The 23,522-nt window shown below is 33.2% G+C and overlaps 1 protein-coding gene across 1 annotated transcript; it reads right to left on the minus strand.

The window, feature by feature from the left end:
- Positions 1–606: 606 nt before the first annotated feature.
- Positions 607–22,053, minus strand: LOC149083205 (ras-related protein Rab-2). Its single transcript, XM_089236398.1, has 8 exons — positions 21,887–22,053; positions 20,173–20,244; positions 15,970–16,037; positions 13,074–13,156; positions 12,379–12,471; positions 5,622–5,733; positions 2,823–2,891; positions 607–1,308 (listed from the first exon to the last, which is right to left on the minus strand). Exons 1-8 carry the CDS (start codon positions 21,930–21,932, stop codon positions 1,213–1,215), a joined length of 639 nt encoding a protein of 212 aa, XP_089092524.1. The 5' UTR covers positions 21,933–22,053; the 3' UTR covers positions 607–1,212.
- Between the last annotated feature and the right edge of the window lie 1,469 nt (positions 22,054–23,522).

Below are 23,522 nucleotides of genomic sequence, written 5' to 3' on the forward strand. Positions count from 1 at the left end.
GAGATCATGTGTAGTAAATATAAAATTATTTTTTCCATCCAGACAGAATTTTTTAATGACTAATCTACTTGTTGAACCCTCAAACTAAGCAAATTAAAAATTAATAAACCAAATGGTACACATATACCCCCAAAAATATTAAAAAGATACAATTGCAATCTACATTTGTAATATATCTACGATTCTCATTTACATAAATTTTATTGATATGATGTAAGAAAGTAGGAGCCCTGAACTGATGCGAGACAGATATGAGCAAAAGAATCTGCAATGGACCAACAATCCATTCATCAAAATTTTATCAGCAAATAAAATATGCGTGTGCGGATTATATGCTGCCACAAGTAACATATACATTCAGAAATTATTTTTTTGTTATTTCTCTTGTTTTATGCATCTTAACCTTGGAAATGTCTATAATCTTATGTTAACTACTGCCCCTCAATAAAACAATCCCTCTACAAGAATATTTTTTCCTGGTCTGCAGAGTATCAAGGTACTAGATGTGTATTTTATATTTTTAATGTATGCAATTTTTTTTAAATCTCAAGTTTTGTTCAAATTGTTATTTTGCAAAAATTATAAGAAATAAAAAATCTAACAAAATTCAGAAGACACATATTTTTATTACATTGAGAGGAAAAGATGGAAGAGCAGCAAAACAAAGACCCATTTTATTTTTTTACATTACATCCACTGGTTAAATACTGAATAACACAGAATCTAACAGTTTAAATTTTATAGCCGGGTTGTACAAGTCTTTTTTGCCAAATACATTTTTTGTGGAAAAAACATGAGAAGCCAATCCAAAAAAAAAGAAAAAAAAAAGAATTGCAATAATATGGCATTAAGAAAAAAAAATTTACATATAAGTAGACAGAAAAGAGAATTGTGGCTAAAACTAATACAAAAACTATATTCAGCACAGCTGCGTTTGAGAAAATGAATTTTATGTGTTTGATAGTATCAAATAATGTGAAAGATAAGTATATATATAATCACACTATGATACATGCACATTTTCATACAAACAAGCATAGTAACATGCACTCATACACATGAACACGACTGCAGTTTCTGATTATTATATTTGTATGAAAAATCTACACCATATAACTTTTGGTTCTTCCATCGTGCTTCACAGATATACATAATGTTCACGAAACAAGGAATAATTCATAATATGGTATGCAAAATCTGCACATATACAAATCAACAGCAACCACTTCCTTGGCTAGACCCTTGACCACTCGCAGGCAAATTGGGATTAGTGGGAGAATGCTGGGGTCCAATTTTGATTCCATTTGCCTGAAACAAAGAAAATATTTGCAGCAAAACTTCAATAATAATTTAGAAATTGACATTTCATCTACATGAGTATCATACAAGATAAAAACTCATCTCAAATAACTCTTAACCATTGGATATAGAAAAACTTTCAATTAGAAAAAGTATTTAAGTCAGGGATGGGCAAGTGCCAGGTTGCCATGGCAACAACAAAAATTGGGATAAGAGCCTAAAATTTATCTACATGTGGTTACTAAATTAGTCAGGATAACAAAATTTTTGGAATTCATATCAGCATATCTATCAACATGGAAGGGGGTCGCTGTCCTGGAAAAGTTGAAATATCATTTTGCTTACGAAAAAAATTTCTGGCTCCTAAAATTTTTTCTTGTGATTCTCCTAGTTTTTTTTGTGATTTGTCAAGCTTTGGTCATACTGTAGCCATACATCATGTATTTTTTTTATAGTGCAGAATTTTTTTTCACATTTTTTTTTAGTGGGGGCTCGGGGTGTAGTTCCCCCCTTCCCCTCATGTCTGGACCAGACATGACCTGGCCTCTGTCCCTTCCGGGATGTAAGCCCTTTACCTGTATAAGTTGGGTCATGCTGGGAGAACCATGTTTGTACCTGGTGTCTAAAAATTAAAATATATAACTGGCTCTTAAGTTTTTTTTTCAATTTGTCCACATCCCTGATTTAAATAACATGCTTATCTCAGATGTGACATTTATTTTACTTTGGCTGTATATGTACCAAGATACAAAATTTTATTTTTATATGGTCCCTCCCCCCTCCTCTAACTTCCAACTAAATAGGTCTTACCCTGTTTCTCTAGAGCTCAACAAAAAAAATTCCATGTTTCTAAATGCAATATTCCCCGAGATATTTGAATCCAAAAAATAGCTGAAAATGAGGGAAGGAGCAACATATGAAACATAGAATAAGCTTTTCTATTAGTTTAAGTGGTTCTTTCCCTCATTTTCAATAATTTTTAAATTCAAATATCTAAGCGAATATTGCAAACAAAAACAAGAAATATTTCTTTTTTGCTCAGGGGAGACAGGGCAACAACCTTTTAACTGGAAGCTGGGGGGGGGGGGGGATATCATTCATATTATTTGTGAGCATCAATTTTTGCTGAACAAATCCTTTCCTTTCAAAATCTGGCATTAAAAAATCCATAATCACAATGGAAATGAAGAGATGCACCATCGTTGGGTCCACACAACTAGAACATGAGCCGATTTTCGTCTATGTCCACATATGTGTGTTTTGTAACATTGTGTTTACAAAAATAGACTGTTTCTCCCTGTTTGGTATAATATTATTGACTATAAAAAAACTGCTGTTCTTTCAAGGCCACAACCCAAAACAATTCAGAAAGCTACTTGCAAGAAAAATCTTGATTACCACCATGATACCAAATCACTGATATTGCAGCCACAAAAAAAATTTAATAACCACTTAAATCATTAGTACACACACATTTTGAACTATTTTCTGAAAAACTACTAAATCAAAATATATTTGCTTACTTCATTGTTAATGTCAAACACCCCCTCTTGAATCTTCTCATATATCTCCCTGGCTGTGTTTATAAATGCCTATCAATGAAAATCAAATTTTAATGTTGATAAGCTAAATTTAAATCCCATACATAGAAATGAATTCATAATGAAAATTTGTTGAAAAAACAAACACCGCTGATATGAGTTGCCAATATATATAATAAGTTAGATAGCACATCTGATAGAGTTGCAAAGTTGGTTATGCGAATATCAAGCAGATACCGGATACAGATTATACAAGTCTATGCACCAATAAAAAGCTATTCTGAGGAAGAAATAGAAGACTTATGAAGATTTAGACAAGACGCATAGCAAAAGAAACAGTCCTATCAAAATAGTAATGGGTGACTTCAATGCCAAAATTGAAGAGAAAAGAAATGGTGAAAGCTCAGTTGGAAGTCATGGTTACAGTGTGCGAAATGACAGAGGAAACCTACTTGTTGACTTTGCAGGGAGTAAACAGTTATGCATCATGAATTAATTTTTTAAGAAGAAACCCCAAAGAAAGTGGACCAAGAGAAGCTCAACTGGAACAACTAGTGAGATTGACTACATCCTATCTAATAAGAAGCATATGATCCAAGACTGCAGTGTTCTCAACAAATGCAATACAGGAAGCGATCATCGACTGGTTAGATGCAGAATAAGGCTTAACATTAGAATGGAAAGAGCGAAACTTATCAAAAATAGAAAAACTGTCATCGATATGGTAAAGCTTTAAGAACATCGATATAAATTCCAGTTAGAGCTGAAGAACCGATTTGATTTGCTGTATAACACCACTGAGGATGAACAAGATGTCACCACGATGAACAAAACTTTAACCACTATCCTAAAAAAAAGTAGCAAAAGAAGTCACTGGTAATCAAACCGGTGAAGAAAATAACAGAAGAAACTTATGAAAGACTGGAGAGAATTTCAGATTAAGAAGAATGACCCTTAATCAAAAGTGAAATATGCAGAACTTTGCAAGACAGTACGAAAGCAGATTGCAGAAGATGTCAGTAAGTTTAATTGCGATATTGTAAAGAAAGCATTGGAAGATAATAGGAGCTTAAAATCAGCAAAATGAAAACTGTGTGCTGAATGAAAGGAAATTTTTGCACTAAAAAGGAAAGATGGAACAGACCATCACAAAAAATGGAAATTAAATTATTAGTATTATTGAGGAATTTTATAATACTCTATACAAGCATGAAGAACAGGATCGGAACAGAGGAAAGGGAGCAGAAAGAAAAGAAAATGGAGCCAAATTTGTACAAGTAGCACCTGTGCTGAAAGAAGAAGTCTATAAGGCTATAAGATGTATGAAAAAAGGGAAATGCCCAAGTGAAGATGGGATTTCAATAGACATTAAAACAGGAGAAGAATTTGCCAGTATGCTGGCTGCTTTGTTCACGAATTGTCTCACAAAATCGGATGTGCCTGAAGATTGGAATATTGCAATGATGGTTTTTCTTCACAAAAAGTGTGAAAAAGCGGATATCAAGAAATGTCAACAAATCAGTCTCTTATCAGTAATTTATAAAATCTTCACCAAAGTGCTGACATATATGCTTGAATCCAAATTGGATGAAGCCCAACCAACAGAACAAACAGGATTTGAAAGTGGATTTAGTACAATGGATCACATCCAAACAATCAGAGAACTCATAGAGACACAAGGAATACGAATTACCATTGTGTATAGCCTTCATTGATTTTGAGAAAACATTTGACTCTCCCTTCACATCTGCTGTTGTTAAAGCTCTAGATGTAATTGGGATAGAGAAGACATAACTAGGCACTTTGGCAACATCAATATCATTAAGAAAATATATGACAAAGCAACTGCAACGATTCATTTAGATAACGGAAAAGCAAAGATTAAACTTGGAAAAGGAGTTAGACAGGATGATACTATCTCACAAAACTCTTTACCGCTGTTTTTTAGAAGTCGTATTTAGAAAAATGAATTGGGATGAGGAAAGAATTAAAATAGAGAATTTCTCAACCATTTGTGTTTTGCAGACGACATTGGGGTCATCAGCAGTAATCCAGATGAACTAGAAGAAATGATACAAGAACTGGCGAAGGCAAGTATTCAGGTAGGCTTGAAAATAAATCTGCAAAAGACCAAAGTTATGTTCAACCCCTTTACGTTTGAAGAAGACAATCTTGCTCAACAACACAGAGATAGAAGTAGTAGAAAGCTATGTATACCTGTGACAATAAATTGTCATGGACAAAGGAATCATTAATGAAATAAACAGAAAGATTAGGATTGGATACAGCACTTTTGAAAAAAACTAATTCTGAAGAGCCATTATGCCTGAAAAGAAAAGTGTTTAACCAGTGTGTGCTACCAGCACTGAAACATGGACACTCACAAGCAAGACGATATAAAGGCTACAGACAACACAAAGGAGCATGGAAAGATGTATGCTAGGCATCACAAGGACAGACAGAAAACAAATCACTTGGATAAGGAACCAAACATAGGTATATATCATGGAAAAAATTAAACGTCTAAAATGGAAATGGGCTGGACATATTGGAAGAAGACAGGACAACAGATGGACTACAAGTACTTTAGATTGGTACCCCCGTGGTATTAAACGTCTGAGAAAGCATCCCACGCAAGATGGATCAACGAGAGATCAGAAAAGTGGCTGGAGTCAACTGGATGGCTAAAGCATCAGACAGAGCAAAATGGAAATATTCAGAGGAGACCTTCATCCAGCAGTGGATTGAAAATGGTTGATGATGATATTATGATGCTCTTACTTCTTCCACATTTGCAGCTGTCTTGGCAGATGTTTCCATGAATATCAAACCATGTTCTCTGGCAAATGCATCGCCTTCTTCCTTCTTTACTTCTCTTCGTGACTCTAGATCACTAGAAAACACATCAAATATGTAGGACTACACACATTTGTACATATAGTTATGAACATTCATAAATATAATTGATCAGCGATAATTTACAAGAATGATAATTTTCTCCTTGGCGCATCATAAATAAGTGTAATTTTTACACAGGGTCACACATTGTAAACTCTTGGGAAAAAATAGAAAGGGTGGTGGTTGAGATATTTTTGGAAAATCAATCCTTCTACCGCACCTATCTCTCTGCCATGTTATATTAAAAGCAAAAACTATATTTGTGGATTATTTTTAGAACAACATTTTTATGCCAGCATTAGAAGAAATGAAAAGTTTAAAGTCAGTGGTGCAAGTCAATTTACAACATATTCTGACTAAGTCCAGAAATGCAATCTGGAAGTGCTAACCTGTTGAAAGAGAAAAAAGAACTAAGTCATAGCTTCAAGTTTGCCAATAAGTTGAAAAATTGTAACATTTTTAACATGGAACTCTGACAACAATTCTAGTGAAACCTTTTTTTCAAAATGAGGATTATTGACTTACACCACTCTGACTTTAACCCCCTCAAATAAAGCTGTTTTATGAGTTACTTACCCCGACCCGGCGAATGTGATTCGCCATACGGGGGTTCCCCGAAGGGAGCATTTATTTTCTCAATCAAAAAAAATAAAAAAAATTACATGTTAAAAATATATACATTCTATATCACCGGAGCACCATTGGTCCGAGGTTAACAATCCACCTTACAAAACTCGGGCAACACCATTAACAACCCGCGAGCAGGAATTTGGTGTTCCCGATTACCACTTTTCAATCCACATGTTAAAATTATATACATTCTATATCCCCGGAGCACCATTGGTCCGAGGTTACCTTACAAAACTCGGGCAACACCAAATAAAGCTGTAGAAAATCTACAATCAGTACGAAGAAATTCAGATGTTTTTTTAACACATGATCTGCAGATTACAGGCAGAAACAATTGCAGAATATAAACTAAAATAGCTTGCTATACAAGTGGCCCTTAAACATTTCATCGTTATACAGTTATAATGTTTATCAAATTTATGCTTTTCTGGAACTATGACCAAAGTACAGCTCTTTATTCCATTGTGAATATTGTTCATTTTAATGACATATCTCACTCCCTCTTTTCTGGTTGAAAGAGTACATTTATATTTTATTAGGGCTGGACAAATCACAAAAAAAATCGAAGTGCCTAATCTAAAACAATTTTTAATTAAAGAAAAAGGGTTAAAATAATGCTTCTTTTCTTATAGTGATACAGTGGCCCTCTTTGATATGTTGGCAGATATGCTGCTATAAATTCCAAGCATTTTGTGCTGCTCTCAGCCTGCAATTTAGTAACTGCACAAAGAAAATTTTAATCACCAATACCAATTTTTTAGTTGCCATTGCCACTTGGGGTTTGTCCAGCCTTGCATTCTATGTTTATGAACCATTTGAATCTCTATTCATTAACTCTTTGTGATTAAACAACTATTATTCAGTTGAAAAGAAAAAATTTAATATTGAAATGTATCCACAAAAGGTTTATTATATGTTTTATTTTTTTAAAGGTTTATCATATGTTTGGTCTTTATTTTTGTTTTACTTACTCGGACATTTTTACCAAAAATCTCTTATAACAATCTTAGTGACAAGAATAAATTAATAAGTTTGAATTTAAAAAAATTTAATGCAGTAGACCCGCTTATTAGAATCATGGGTCACTTTTGCTAAGCACAGAACAAATATAACATAGGAAAAATTTGTTTATAGTTATCAAGACATGTTATCAATTTAGTTTTGTCATAAGGACCAAGGACACCTTTGTCTTGACCAATACAGGTTTTTGCATATTTTGAATCGAAGGTTGAATGGACTCATTTCCCCCCATAAGTTATCGTTATCAATCTGCAAGACTTATGTGGGAGGTAAGAATGCTTGCTCCCCCTTATTGATAAGAATTTCTATACTCAGGATCACAATGATCCTTGTATATGTAATGCTTCTGTTACAATTTCTTTCCTATAGTGAAGGCATGTGTAAGATGAAAAAAAACCTTTATTTAGTTTATGGTCAGTTTCTTTCAACTGACCACATTCACAGTTCCTCTGCTGGAAAGCTTTTACAAGGGAATCTATGGCAAAATACCATACATTGCTGAAAGTATTTCAATTCATAATGCATATTAGACAGTTCTGTTCTCACACAATTTCTAAATTAAAAAAATATTTTAGCTTAGAGGGGGAATCTTGTTTTAGAACAATTGAAAAAAAAATGCAAGAGATTTAACATTTTGAAATTTTGTTATGTTGGAAAGAAAAACAGAGTTGTCCTGTTTCTAAATGTCCCATTCAACCAAGCAGGACATGGGGCGATCGTACTTACAACCGGGAATATTTTCAGATATAATTATTAATCTGTCATTGTTATCAGTAACCCTGAGTCTGATGTGATCATACTGAGCATGTGCACTATGTAATAGATTTATAACCTTTAATACCCCAATACCTTCTAAAGCAGAAGGCCTGCCCCCGAGATTCGTGACGTCATCGAATTCCGTCCTACGAAACCCATCTTCCCTGTAAGATCGTTTTCCAGCACCACACTAACGCTGATGTGTTATAACACATCGACCCACGTTGCTATATTTTTTCTTAATGTTATATAAAAAAAGATGCCAAATTATTAAAGACTTGCACTCGAATAGACAAGTTTATACTTATAATTCATTATTTCCAAGTATCAATTAGCAGAGTTTTGATAAAAACTTAATATTTAAAAAAAATTACCTCTTGACCTCAAAACTTCTCCAAGAGCATTAATTTTTCAGAACTTCAGTTCTGTTGATTTTAAACAAAAAAATATCCATTGAATACCAAAAGAAAATCGAGACCAATTCAACTATATAGTATCCTTTATTTCTCAACACATACAATATATATTTTAAGTCATTTATAAAAAAAATAAATATGTAAAAAGAACTTTTCGTGAAATAAATATAATAAATAACTTCAGACTTATATAAGTTCTTGATGAGAATATTCTCTTGTTATTTATAATATATAGTTACATATAATATCCTTCAGAACACTCTCTGGAAGAACTTTCATAAATTACTGGGGATTTTCATGTAGAAAATAATTATTCTGAAGTTATTAATAATAGTGCTTGCAGAGAGAATATTCTTCAGTTACCAAAATCTTTCCAGAGAGTATCAAGAATATATGTAATAACATGTATTATAATAATCTTGATAAATAACTTGAGAATATTCTCTAGTAATTTATAATAGTTGTCCTTTGAGAGAATATTTTCTGTCCCCGTCTCTCTTCCCGTCAAGATGGGAATGTTGAAGTTTGTAGACCACAAATGAAAAATTGAAAGCAAGAAAATTAAACCAACAGAGCTGAATTGCACAACTTTTAAAAGAACTGAGTGATACAGAATTTAAGTGTATGTGCATTGAAGAAAAGAGTTCTGTATCTTCTTAGAATGAAAGTGGTTGTATAAGAATAGCTTTCTTTATCAATCAACTTTCATTTAATTTCTTTTGTTGTGAACTTATTTCTAAAAATATAACTAATTCTAAAATAATTTTTTAAGGTTTCTGAAATCTTTATATATAACCAAACTTTTAAAACATCTCACTATGATCTGAGAATATTCTAAAACTAAAAGTTATCGTTGGGGGTGATTCTACCAAAAACTGTTTTGTTGTAAATGTTTCGGGCAAAGAAAACTGATTTACATTTCACAATATAAACAAAGTTGGTAAAAAAAAAAATTTAATTTAAAAGAAAAATGAATATTCTCGATTATTCTCCAATTTTTACATCCAGGATAATATTCTCACCTCATATCTCTAGATTAAAGTAGTAAAAATCAAAAATAGTACTTTTTTTAAAATGTCACCACTTTCCTTTTTTGCATAAAATTTATTGACAATAATTTTCCTTTAAAAGTGCATTTTTATTTGAAGGTTCTTTAGAAATACGTCACAAAAAACTCCACAGAAAATTACCCCCTCCCACATACTAAAACTTACCTCAAAGATATATTGTTAGTACCTGTCTATATTTCCCAAACCTGGCTTTTGAATACGTATTTGTATATATTTTCCAGTTAAAACATGGAAAACCCAATTCATCAACACAGTATTTTGTAATTTCTAAAGAACTCAAAGTTGTTCATCATAACACACTGCAAGTCTATTTCGAAAATGCCCCTTCTGTACCAATCACTGACAAACGTAGATTAATTTTAAGAATTATATTATGAAGCAACATGTGATCTATGTTCAAGAAGGCCAAAACATGAACCTCACGAAATTTATAGGCGGGACGAAATTCTATTTGAAAAAAATAACCTCAGTTTTTTAATACAGCCAGCTTTTCACTATCAGGGCAAAAATGGTCTGGCCCTGTATGTTGAAGGGCAAGGATGAACATGGAAATTTATATGGGGACTAATAGACAAACCCAGTATTTTATTATTAATGCAATTAATTATCAGTTGCGATGGCTACAACAATAAAGCCAATAACATCCGAAGTGGATCACACAATTTTGAGAATTACATTATGAAGCAACGAGCCATATATGTTCAAGACAGGTAAACTATGTATCTGACCAAATTTATATAGACATGGGAAAAATTCTAGTTAATATTCTATGATTATACACTACTCCCACGTTGGTATCAATATAATCATCACTCAAATATTTTAAGTTGTTTTGTGTATTGAGGAATCTTAATTTACATGGAAAAATAAATTGACATTTTTTTAACCTAATAGTCTAGCCCAGATATAATTCCACCACCCGTCCCAAAGAATTTTGGCATTATAACAGGTAATATGGTTGGAATAGTGTTTCAGAGGGGCTTCATTACATAAATTCCCACATTTATAATGAAACACTTTGTCTTCTTAGTTATTCTATAAATATTTCAACACTCATTTAATTTTAAGAGAAAATTCATGAAATTTTAAAAACTGTGCATCATTACTTGAATATTTCTTGATATAAAACTTGAGACACATATTTTACACTTACCTTTGAAGTTATTTTAGTTCTACATTACATTGTAATCCCAATATAGATGTGTGCACTAATCATATTTATATCAAAATTTTAAAAAAAAAAAAATCACCCTGGCAAATAGGTTGACTGATATTTGAGTGACTATTGTATAACATCTTTACAAACTTTGTGATTTGACTGGTGATGGTGGTGCCTGCTTGGTTTCACTGCAAATTAAGGTTTTTGCAAAAAATGATATCTTTATCTAGAAAATGAGTTATACAGAGCTTGCTTTGAACTCGCATGTAAATGACCACTGTATCATCATTTTTCTTGAACTGTTTCTCTCCTTAGGAAAAGGCTCAAATGTTGTGGTGGCATGTTTTTTTTTCCAAGGCTAAAATTTTCATTAGCAATGACCGAACAGGCCCATTTATCCCGAAATTATCAACTTTTCTCTTTCACACACATCCATACACTTGCACAAAACACATATCTCCCCTTCTTCATAGGCCTATCTGGGCCCGTCTGTAGTCCCACAGTCAGCCCTTATGGAGCTGGCCAGTGGGAAAACTTTGATTCTGGTCTGGTGGTTCTATCCAGTCCTCACTCTTCTTGGGCGCTCAACAAATTCACATGATTCTGGTCTCATCCCATGTTACTGTCCAAGTCATACACACCTATTGACATGAAATAAAAGCATCATTGGACGTTTGAATTTTTTCAAAATTTGTGAAACTTGGCTAAAATTATAACATTAAAAAAAATTTAGAATTTTCATTGCTTTGACCCTAGCAGATCTTACCAAGGGACCCAGTTTCAGGAGGGGGCATGAAATAAAATATTTCCTATCACGTAATTATTTGAAGTTCCATCACAAAGGCTCCAATGAGAAATATTAGAGTGGGATCCACTAAAAATTTTATAGAACCCCGGCTCCTGGATGTGAGGTGGCGGCAAATGAAACATATTTTCTGTAATTATTCTAAATTCCCACCAACTGTTTATTCTTCAAAAACTTTTTAAGGATAACATAAAAAAAAAAAAAAAAGATTCAAATAGCACAGTGTCAATTATCAATTAACTTAATAAAGCCCTATCCCTATGTAAAGCACTGAGTTTATGAAAATTGGGATTATGAAATTAACAATGTTTGCAACAATAATATTAAAGAATATTCATCAATGCATTTCATGTAATAGTAAAAAATGAACTAACCTGTGTGATTTTATATGCAGCTGTACAGATAGGCCTATACTTCCTTCCACGAAGCTCGCTGGTGGCCGGATTAGCTGTTGTTTTCTCCAACTTATTCTTTAAAAAGGGCTTGTGCAACAGTATTGTTTATTACCTTGTCCATAAATTAATAAAATAAATGTTTAAAATAGAAATTTATCACTAAAAAACTGCGTGCACGTGAGTGCTTACTGTTGTCACTTGTCAATATGGCGGTCAGGAAAGAGGGAAGAAAAGCTATCGACGGGGAAAAAACAGGCCAGAGTTTTAAGCCGGAGTGTGATGACGTCACAGCATCGAAAAATCGCGAGCGAAGGCTTCTTGCTCTAGAAGGTGTTGAATACCCCCCCATTCAGATTTGATTTTAATAAATTTCTCTCTCTTTTACTAACCTCTTATTTCCAATAAGCATTATGACCATGTTCGAATTAGAGTGCTGTCTTGCATCCTCCAACCATGTAGTTAGATGATTGAAAGTATCCCTCCTGTAAAATGAGTCACAAAATACAATGGGCTCTCTCAAATGCTATAGACAAATTCTGTAATGAACGATTACATAAAAAATTTTAATTACTACTATGTAAATGGCAATGTAATTTTCAGAAAATAAAATGCTGATACTTGATGGTTTTGTGAAAATGTGTTTTGGCTCCTGCAGCTTTTATTAAAAGCATGTTTGTAACAAATATTTTCCCACATTGTTTGCCAAAAAAATCATGATGCAGATTCTGTTTCTGTGAAATCTTACTTTATCTGATTTGTCTTTTCCTGTTAATTTTGAGAGAGAGAATGTATATTCTCTTTTATATAATCACGTTAAAAGTATGTATTTCATAAGAACTTCAGCTCAATTATACTACCTTCATTTATATAACCATGCTATGGACAAAACTTCACTGTTGCAGCTGTTATGACTTCGATCATAACATAGGCTATATATTGTACATAAAGTGTATGTTATGACTTCGATCATAACACAGCTCCGACATGAAAAATTCAAATTTTTTCAATTTAATTTTTTTAATTATCCTCATATTCTGGGTGATCTTATAGCAAGTTGATGAAATTTTATATCAATAAAAATTACCTTGAAATATCATAAACCAATAATGCACCAGCAGCTCCTCTGTAATATGACCTGGTGATGGATCTGAAAGCTTCTTGACCAGCCTATGTGAACAGGAAAAATAATTTAGTTCTATTCAAGTCAAAATGGCATAGCACATATATCACAATTTTCTAACTAACTATGCTGTGAATGAATATACAGACAAGGATTTGAAGAAAAAAAAAATTAATATTGATAGTATTAATATTTACATGGGAACTTTTTATTAATCTATTAACCTATATATTAACATATTTATTAACCTATATTGCACATTCAAGAAATTTTTAATCAACAATTGTCAAATTTTAATTATGAATACAACTATCAAATGTCAATTTCAAAATGATGCGAAATTTAAAATTGAATACCTATGATCTCAAAAGAATTAATGGAAAAAAATCCATATTTGTGTAAACTTGTAAGTCAAATATTTACTTCCCAACATCCTTTGTTTAATTACTATTACTAGTAAACCATTTACGTACTTTGCACACATTCCTGTGAAAACATTTTGATCAACTTGTACATGCCGAAAAATTTTGTCTAACATATACCAATGAATGTCTCAGGAATATCGTATATTTGAAGTGCTGCTAAATGGTAGATGCCTGAATTTAATGTGATTGTTATTAAATTTACATCACCAGAATTACAATCATTTTTCACTCTTGATATATTTTAAAAGGAAAAAAATGGGATAGGTTTAAATTTGTTTAATTATACTATAGTCTACCCTCTTCATTTGTGGGGGGTCAGGCCTATGTTCTGGGGTGGTGGATCATCATGAACATTGAAAACCTGCAAATGACCCAAACCATGAACTTCTGTTTTTTAGACAGCTAATTTTTTCTGTCGAGTGGTAGAAAGGGAAATTCAGTGATTTTTGACAACACTTTCTGAAGGAACATTATAATGTCTGTTTCCTTCTTTATTTCAGTAAATTTGGTGGCAAGGCGCTTCCTCTACGGTTTTCTACATGTAAAGAATGTGCAACTGATGGGTCTATTGCCATGGGAAAAAATATTTTGCAGATTTAAATTTACGAAGCCCTTGCACAATGTTGATCATTATGAACTTGTTTCCCACTTCTTAATCTGGATTAGCATTTGGTACCACTTCAATTTCAGGAGTGTAAAGTTTAATCAGTTTGATTAATTTCTCCCATATGTCAACTACTAAATTACTGTTAATTATTTCTCCAATGTCTTTCATAATCTCTTCGGATGGCTCCATAGAAATGAATGTGTTCTCGGACACAAATTGTGACCACAGTTCTTCTAACACAAGTTGACTGTTCTCATCTTTATAGCTGCTATGGCTCCAGCAATGAGACTAATGGCATTGGTGAAATTCATCCATGACTGTATAGCGAGCCATGAATGTGAGTCCTGATTAAGTAGCTGAAAGCTAGATGTTGAGTTAGGAGGCAGATAGAGGACTACATAGCCTTGGTGTTCAGGGGCATTATCCAAAGGAACTTTGAATAACATGTCTTTAAGAGGAGCATGGCTTTTCCCTTCAATGCTCACAGATTTGCAAAGTTAAAAATGATGGTTATGGTATGTAAGTTATGTATTGCATAACACTTGCATACTTTTTTTTTATTGCACCCACAGAAAAACAGTACTTTCTGTATAAGAGGTATCTGAATCTTGATGAAAAGTTTTTGCAGGTGTAGCTACAGCAATGGCTGGTCAAATTTTTAGTTCTTTTTTCGTGATATACCTGATTGGAGATTCATTGATGCTATAATGATGGGCAGCAATAAGGTTAACCATAGTCAATATTTCAAATTTTTCTTGCAAATTTTTCACTTTCAGAAACATTTAAACAAGTTTCTAAGAAATATTTTCAGAAGCACCAAAAACACGTTCCGGTGGGTTTTTTAAAACATTCAATTAATGCATACAATTTAAATATTGTTCCAACACAATATTTAAATTGTATATGTTGTTTGTTTTCAAAAACTGGAAAATATGAAACAGAAACTGCAAATACGAAACAGAGAAATAAAACAGATAGAAGACAAATATGAAATACAAAGGGCCAACTGTATTTCAAAAAAATAATCTTTTGCAATTCGTGTGAATTAACTCAGTAGCATTGAAAGTGTAAATGCAGAAGCGTGACACTTTCCCGCCCCCTCACAAGACAATTAAAAATTCATTTTTTTAAATTCAAATATAGAAAAGAAATACCTTTATACAATCAATTACTGATTTCCATTAACTTAAAATGTTTTTTGAAGGTTATTAAATCAAAATTTCTCTGGAAAAGATTACCTGTTCCCCCCCCCCCCCCCCCACAGTTTTAGTTCTGCATATGTCCCTGCATACATGCATGATAACAGTTTGGTAAAACTAAATGATTGCAATGTTATTATGTGAAAAAAAGAAAAATTTTAACAAAGAAAATGTGTCCTTTAATTTTATGAACTTTATTTTTTCAACACCCAAAGCAGAATGTTTTGCATTGTTCTGAAATGAGCCCTTGGCTGAGTGAAAATGCTACGGTAAAAATTCTCATAATTATTTTCTACTTTTCTTAAAATTCTTCCACATTGTTCTGCATTTGCACTAATTGTTTGCAACGTACATCACAGATTTCTGCATATTTTGCTTTGGGGCTATTGGCCACACAAGATCATTCATATCCTACAGCCTATTTTGTTTTGCTGTTGAATTTACAATCAAGATCTGCTTTGGAACAGTCAAAACGTCTTTCAAACATAAATTTTAACAAAAGAAAAAAAAAACCAGAGGTGCAAAAATGTGTTTTGTAGTCTCTTTAAACAAGTATTCTTTTTAAATTTTTTTGAAAATGTTAAAATAAATTATGCTACTTGACAACACAAACACAGAACAGAACCTACCGTGTCCCAAATTTGAAGTTTGATTTGTTTTCCATCAATTGTTATCATACGAGCACCAAATTCAACTCCTACACAAGAAAATAAGAAAACAATTTACTAATGATAATAACCAGCTTGAATTGAAATCTTCTATGAAAACATTTTTCACTGACAAGGACTTATATAAAGCAGTGATTGACAAATACCAGATCTCCAGGCAATTTAAAAACTGGTGTTGGTACCTACATTTTCTATGCGTGATTACCAGGACTTGACAGGTGACAGGTACCATAGTGACTAAAAAATTAGCAATGGTACCTAATATTTTCTATCTCATTATTAAATTGGAGTCTCAAGAAAACACCAAATTTACATTAATGACCCCTTTGCATGTTGATTGGCACACTAAGTCCCTGAAAAGCCAAAGGAAATAAAACCTTTCCTATAAAAACAGACCATTTTTCCTAAAAAATATAGGCCTATATATTGGCTTTATATTATTATATTATATTATATTATATTATTTAGCCTTGGCTTCGAATGGAGCCTCAATTTTTTTTCTGATTTGCCAAGCCCTGTAAATTTAGTGGGGTGCAAAGGGATGTATTGTTACATCAAGCATCGTTGTAGAAGTTTCACTGGACAGTAATACCCAGACTTGTGCGATTTCAGAGTTACACGATTTTCTGTGAAAAATGCACATTTCTGAAATTCAAGTATAATCATTGGATAACTGGAGATCATGAAATAACAATCAAGTAAAAAAATTATTTTATTCGATCAGAATATTATATTTAATGAAATTGTACCAATTTTTGAGAGTTTACAGTACTATGTAAAGATGAACTTTGCTGGGATTTTCGAATGGAATCCTAAGTCTTGTTTGGTATGTGATATTTTTCATAGAAAAGGTCACAATTTTATACGTGAAGTCCAATGCCAAGTTAAAAAAATAATTTGTTTTATGCATTGCTCTTTGATGAGATGACAATGCACCTGGTCTGCGACTTTCAATAAACTCCAACTAATGGCTGAAATTTGTTTCCTTGCCTCCAAACACAAGCAGCTCATTTCTTTTGATTGGTGAAGGTGTTATCAAAACATTCAAAGTGCATAACACAATTTTCATTTGCACAAATTTCAGAGTGCAAATACAGATTTTAATACAGTCTTTTTTACCGACCAGATTACAGTTCACAACTTAGGTTAAATTTATGAAGATATTTTATATATTATATATATGAGAGTACCATAGCATTATAGTCAGAGTAAGAAAAAAAAGAAGTGTTCTTTCTAAAATTTGGTCTCAAATAACTGATATCTATAGGCTACAGGGTTGTTTGGTTTAAACCACGTTGGTTTAAACCATGGTTTAAACCTTGGTTTTAACCAACTGGTTTTTTTAAAAAAACCACTTTGGTTTTTTTCAAAAAATCAGATAAAAGTGGCCTAAATATCATTTTTTTCCCTGAAAAATATCATATTTGTTCATTATTAGCCAAAATGTTTCATTTTTACCTTATTTTATATCCTTGGGGTACATTCTGACGGTATATCTTTAAATGACATAAGATTTTATAAGTGGTTTTTTTCAAAAAGTCTCATAAAAGTGGCCAGAATATATATATTTTTTTCATATGAAGTATCTTAGTCATTTAAAGTTATATATAAAAGCCAAAATTTCTCATTCTTACAACATTTTCTAACCTTTGGCTACATTCTGATGCTCTATCTTTAGCAAATTCGTGAATAAGGATTGCATCACACATCTAAATGTAGTGGTGTATTATCTCACAGGGTTTCTTTTTCCCTTCACAAAGAAGCAGCAACAGTAGTGACACCATCATGCTAGGGGCAAGTGGTCCTATAATCCAATAAAGACACCAGCTGTCCTTGAAGGACAAAGACTAGTGTACTAGTTGTTACATTACCTCACATACATTTTCATTCACATAAGAAGTAGCACATCTCCTACTGTATATCTCCCAGTCTTAATATATTCAATATTTGTTTTTTTTATAATTTCACACACACACTGTTAAGCCCAGTTAATCAAGGTTCTACTGTATAGTAGCAACAGATTTATAAAAAATAATCAGCTATATACAGGGTGATTATAATTTAAGTTTTGATTCCAAAACTATACAATAAGTACTGATCGGAATGACCTGAAAATTTGCATGGATACTCCTGAAGCAATGGACGTTTCTTTCGCAAAAGAAAAAAAGTGCAAAATGTGCAAGTAGACGATGCTGTACTTGGCCAGCAGTATAATCTATTTTGTGCAACCACATCATTTCGGCACTTCCACAGCATCAGTGTGTGGATAGAACTTCTATCAAGATGCACATTGCAATACCAGCAAAGCAGCTGCTGAAGACCCATTTTGACAGGATGCACCTTAACCCTTGCAACTTCTGGCTGTGGGGGTACCTCAAAATGTTATAAACAGTGGTCAGATTGTAAACTTTGGTGAATTGTAATCTCCAGCACATTCCCTATATGTTAGAAGTTCCTCATTCCTCAGGAATATGAACGGGGGAAAGGGGACGCGTTTGGTTTAATAAAGCTGAATTGCAAGCACATCCACATTATGACCATGGCATACTCCGTTTCTGCTGTTGAACAAGAATATTTGTGCTTTCAGCGTCATAGCCAGAAAACGCGGTTGACAACATATTTAAAATTTTTTGAGTAAGTTGTAGTTATTTGTTCAATTACTTCATTTTTTTTGTGATGTTTCCGTGAATTATGGACTCGTGCAATGCTATAATTAAGTTATAATTTTCCCATGACTGGCTATCGTTTCCATTCTGCAAGCAAATTTCCCACGTATTGGATGATGTCATTAATTTTACATTTTTAAGTATTTTTTCCCCTTTATCAAATAAAATTGAATTTTTTCAGGAATATTCATGTCAATTTTCAAGTCATTCTGACAATCGCTCTTTTTTTACAGTATTTTGAAATCAGAACCTTAGTTATAATCACCCTGTATATCACAAATCATCGTTAATTAATCTGCATTCTTTATGCTTCATTAAATGCATTATATTCACCTAATTTATATTACTTTTTGCAAAATAGCTTTGTAATTAAGTATACTGAAAGTAGCTGGAGAAAAACCTTTATATATTATATGATTAATAATAACATTAAAAGAATTTTCAAACACACAGTAATCCATTGAGTTAAGCAAAAAATAATTAAATGGCAAAATGGTTTTTGTTAAAATGTAATAAATATTTATTGATTAATTAGCATGGGAATAGTGTTAATTGCATTAATAAACATTTTATTTTAGTTAATTATTGGAAGTTTGAATGATTTTTCAGAAATTTCATTGTTTTAATGTTAATACTATTTAAAACAAAAAACCGGTTTAAACCAAAAAAACCTGGTTTAAACCAAAAAAAACCGGTTTTTTTACCAACCCTGATAGGCTATGTATTTCTATAGAAAACTGTATTGACTTGCGTGGTTGCTGCTAGTCTCACATATGCATAACTTCAGGGTACTACTGTGTTTTGTCTATCTCAGAAAGGTTTACTTTCTAAATGGTTTACTTTGGACGAAATTTGTTATTTTCATTGCAAATACAATTGCATGAATGGTAGGGCATTAGATGTTTAAATGCTTTTGTAAAACATAATTTGTGCTTTCTTTCATAAAATTAATAAGCATAGACCTATATATCATGTTAATATAATTCCTAAATCAGAGTTTGTGTTTCAAACACAATTTTTTTGTATTCTATTTTTTCTGAAATGATGCTAAAAAAAAATTTATGAAGTACCAATTTTTGATGATTGAGAAAAACCCATTATTGCCAGGACATATTTTACTGCTTTTTCCAGCAATGGCAAAAACTCATAAACTCAAAAATTTATTAATTCATATAGTAAAGTTTGTGTAAAAAGCTATCCTATTTGCATTAAAAAAATAATCAAATACGCAATAATGTCTCGCATGCATAAATGGGAGAAAAACCAATTTTTGATAATTGGCAAAAACTTATTTTTGCCGGAACGGTTTCTCCCGCATTTTTTCCCATAAGCTCATCAACCCTGCTTACAATACATCTTCACTAAAAGTGTACAAGCACTGTATTACTGAAGGGAATTAAAAAAAAAAAATCTGTGCAATTAGAAAAATATACCTCAGAACTATTTATGCAATTAGTTAAAATACTAAAAAAAAGTGGATAGAATATATAAAACTCACCTATAGTTAAATCATGCACAGGCTGGAATCGCTTGTCAGTGAACTGAAGCAATAGGCAGGACTTTCCTACACCTGTAACAAAATGTTCTTTTAAGCAATTAAATTTAAAAAATTGTAAAGAATAATTCAAATACACCACTCCAAGCTATTAATGAAAAACAATTCATAAATGCAGTAAACAAATTGGGTACAAATATTCAAAACACTAAATACAACGGTTCCTAAACTGTGCACTGCCCCGAGATGCAGTGATGAGCTATTGGAACACCAATGAATGTTCCTTCTATCTTCGTTCATGGCCATGCATGCATGGCTAAAAATGCTTCAATGCACATAGTTTTTAATGTATGGAAGAAACACTCCTTCTACAAAATGCTATCGGTGTTTTCAAGTAATGACTAGAGGTATATTTACAGGAGGGCCAATATTAGGAGGAACATCAAATCTGGAAAATGACTGGTCAAGAAAATTTGTACACTCGTTGTAATGATCCCCATTTTCCCACGGAAAATGAAGGTTATATTGATTGTTATATCAAAAAGCTATAAGATAGTAAATGTTGTTATATCCTACATCATTTGTTTATCCTATCCTCATTTGTTTTATCCTACCAGTCGCCGTAATGGATTAGTTGCTATATAACGTGAGGTCATTATAACAATCATCGACTGTATGAAAAAAAACAGGTAAAATTTTCACTGGCAGGAAAACCATAAATTTGCTTCTGCCTTGAGAGCAAGAGTGAGTGATCAAGCAAATGGTGACCAAAACAGTGTGCAGTGAGCAAATCCATCTCTGCCTAGAGAGCAAGGGTGATGTGACAAACATGTGATGAAAAAAAACCTAGAGTGTTTGCAAACATGTGAGTAACCAAAACAGCATTCAAGCACGTGAATGAACAAAATAATGAACTGAAGAGTGAAGTACGCAAAAGAGTGACCTAGAGCATGTGAAAGCATGTGAGTGCAAAAAAAAGTGCAAGCAAATGATCAAAGATATAGGGAGCAAAGAAGAGGTCAGAAAACACCAAAAGTGTGACCAAACAAGTGCGGAATCATGTGACTCAGAAACAGAAGCATATCTGGGGGGGGGGGTCTAAGTAGTCTCCTGGGCTATAGACTGCTGCAAATTTAAAGAATGAGTGCACACAAGAAAATTAAACTATAATGGGAAAAGGGGGTACAACTATGAATCCGCCTCTGGCAACCACAGCACAGCCGGCTCCAACACCACTGGGGGAACCACTGAATCAAGCATTAAGCCCTGTCACATAAGAAAAACAAAACCAAATGAGTTGTAGTTGGACATTTATTAATGTGTTAATCATATCGGCATCGAAGCATGTCCTTTCAACGACTTTTTCTTCTTTTCTTGAAGGGCTTTGACAACTAATTGATGCGATGTGATGAAATCAAACTTTTTAAAAAATCAGGAAAACAAATAACACTCAAACCAATCTGGAAAAAAAAACCAAATCTACACCAGATCATCTTTCATGAAACATAACATAAGGATACAATGAAAAAAAGAAATAACAAAAAGCTCGAACACTTTCATTCCAACTACTATATAAACAAAAGGGGGGGGGGGGAAAAAAAAAAGAATGGGTGCTGCTGATGACGAATATGGTAGAATGAATAACCAGCATATTGCTCCGTAGTAACTCATCTGACAATCGCGCAATTTGTCGTTTGGAATTTTTGAGAGTACTCACCAGTATCGCCGATGATGATGTACTTGAATAAATAAGCATACGACATCTTATCCGGAGTATTTACTGTACAAAAATTCTGACAGAAGATATTTATTTAGTGCGAATCTATCAACTGCGTGACTAGTTTGGCAGAGAATCTGAAACTGCGATCGAAGAAACACAACCCCAATAATCGATTTTTCCGAATGAGCTTCAAAAACGATTATTATTATTCTTTCTTTTTTTTTCAAATTAAACTGAAATGGAAAAAAAAACTTATGAGAGTTTTTCACCAATTTTTAGAAATTTTTTTTTCATATATAAAATCTAATTGCAATCTAGTTTTCCTATTGATATTCTTATGAGAGCAATGTGTGATGTGACGATTCACTATTAGTAATATGACCATATTGTGTTCAGAAAATTTCAAACACACGGGACAGACTGGCGAATTGTCGTCAAAGGAAAATATCAAAGCGGCTCAAGATTCTTTGATCCGCTTTCAAGATTTTTAATACAGCTTTGGAAAATACCAATGGGTTTTTAATTTCTGCATGGGTAAGCAGGCCCGCACATCCTGCAACAGGGCCTAGGATATTTCATAGGCCATCAATCACCAGGCCGGGATTTTAAGGGTTCCTCTTTTGTGAATTTATTAATATAAAAAAATTGTGAAAATCGTCCCGAGCAGAGCCGCCACTAGGGTGGAGCAGGTGGATCTGGTGCCCCAGTACCATGCATAAGGCGACGAGGCAGCCGCCTAGGGCGGTATGATTTTAGGGATGGCATTTTTCATGACAGATTAGTTATGACGGTGTTTCCACTCTTGCAGATTTTTACACATCAAAATCATTTTGCGGGGAAAGCACGAGTAGGTAAATAAAGAAATAAAAAAAACGCAAGCAAATACAATACTTTTGGAATGCTGTTCAACTGTTTGCTATTCAAAGCCTGATTCATCTGAATACATATCCTTTCCTGCACTTCCAAAAAAGTGCCACCGGTATCTACAGATAGGGACGACATAGCCGGACTTTTCTAATTCATCCATCCTTCGGGAAGGTTCGAAATCGCCGTGCGACCAGTGCGGCCGCCAGGGGCACCACTCTGGGAGGGCACAAAGTCCGAGATGAACGGTCAAACAAAAATTTCATTGACCAAAAATAATAAAATTATTTCGGTCCGCTATAGGATGGGTGGTAAATCTGAGATGGAATAATGAAAAAAAATTCATTTGACCAAGAAAAAAAAAGAGAGAAAATTTTTTATGTCCGCTCTAGAAGGGGCGCCAGATCCGAAGTGAGAAGGCGATTTCATTTTTTCAACCACAAAAAAATATTGAGGGAAAATTATTTCTGTTCTCTCCAGGTGGAGTGCCTAATCTGGGGTGAAAGGGCGAAAAAAAAATTTTTTTTTCGTCTTTTTTTAAATATTTTTTTTGGTGGGAATTTTTCGGAATTTATTAGGAGGTAGGGAAGTAGGGGCGGATGGAGGGGAGAAAAGTTTGTTCAACACGGGTAGAGATCCACCGTTCGACCCATCCCAGATAATGGCGATTTCTGCGCCCCTTCTGAAGTTTTACTGTATGCACACTTCAAACGCGCTTTGGCAGAATGACCCCTGGTGATATCCCCCAAAATGCGCACATATAAAGCAG

The sequence above is a fragment of the Pholcus phalangioides genome, unplaced genomic scaffold (assembly GCF_987345545.1).
Source record: "Pholcus phalangioides strain wild (caught in Gottingen) unplaced genomic scaffold, Ppha-v1.0 ptg000009l_1, whole genome shotgun sequence".
NCBI classification, from domain to species: Eukaryota; Metazoa; Arthropoda; class Arachnida; order Araneae; family Pholcidae; genus Pholcus; species Pholcus phalangioides.

What these genes read in the sequence shown, in the direction of transcription:
- LOC149083205 (XM_089236398.1), bottom strand. Translation starts at nt 21,932, where the DNA reads ATGTCGTATGCTTATTTATTCAAGTACATCATCATCGGCGATACTG. An exon ending in CATCATCATCGGCGATACTG is followed by an intron (nt 20,245 to 21,886) that starts GTGAGTACTCTC and finishes ATTTTGTTACAG; the next exon opens with GTGTAGGAAAGTCCTGCCTA. An exon ending in CAGCTGCAAATGTGGAAGAA is followed by an intron (nt 2,892 to 5,621) that starts GTAAGAGCATCA and finishes TTTCATTGATAG; the next exon opens with GCATTTATAAACACAGCCAG.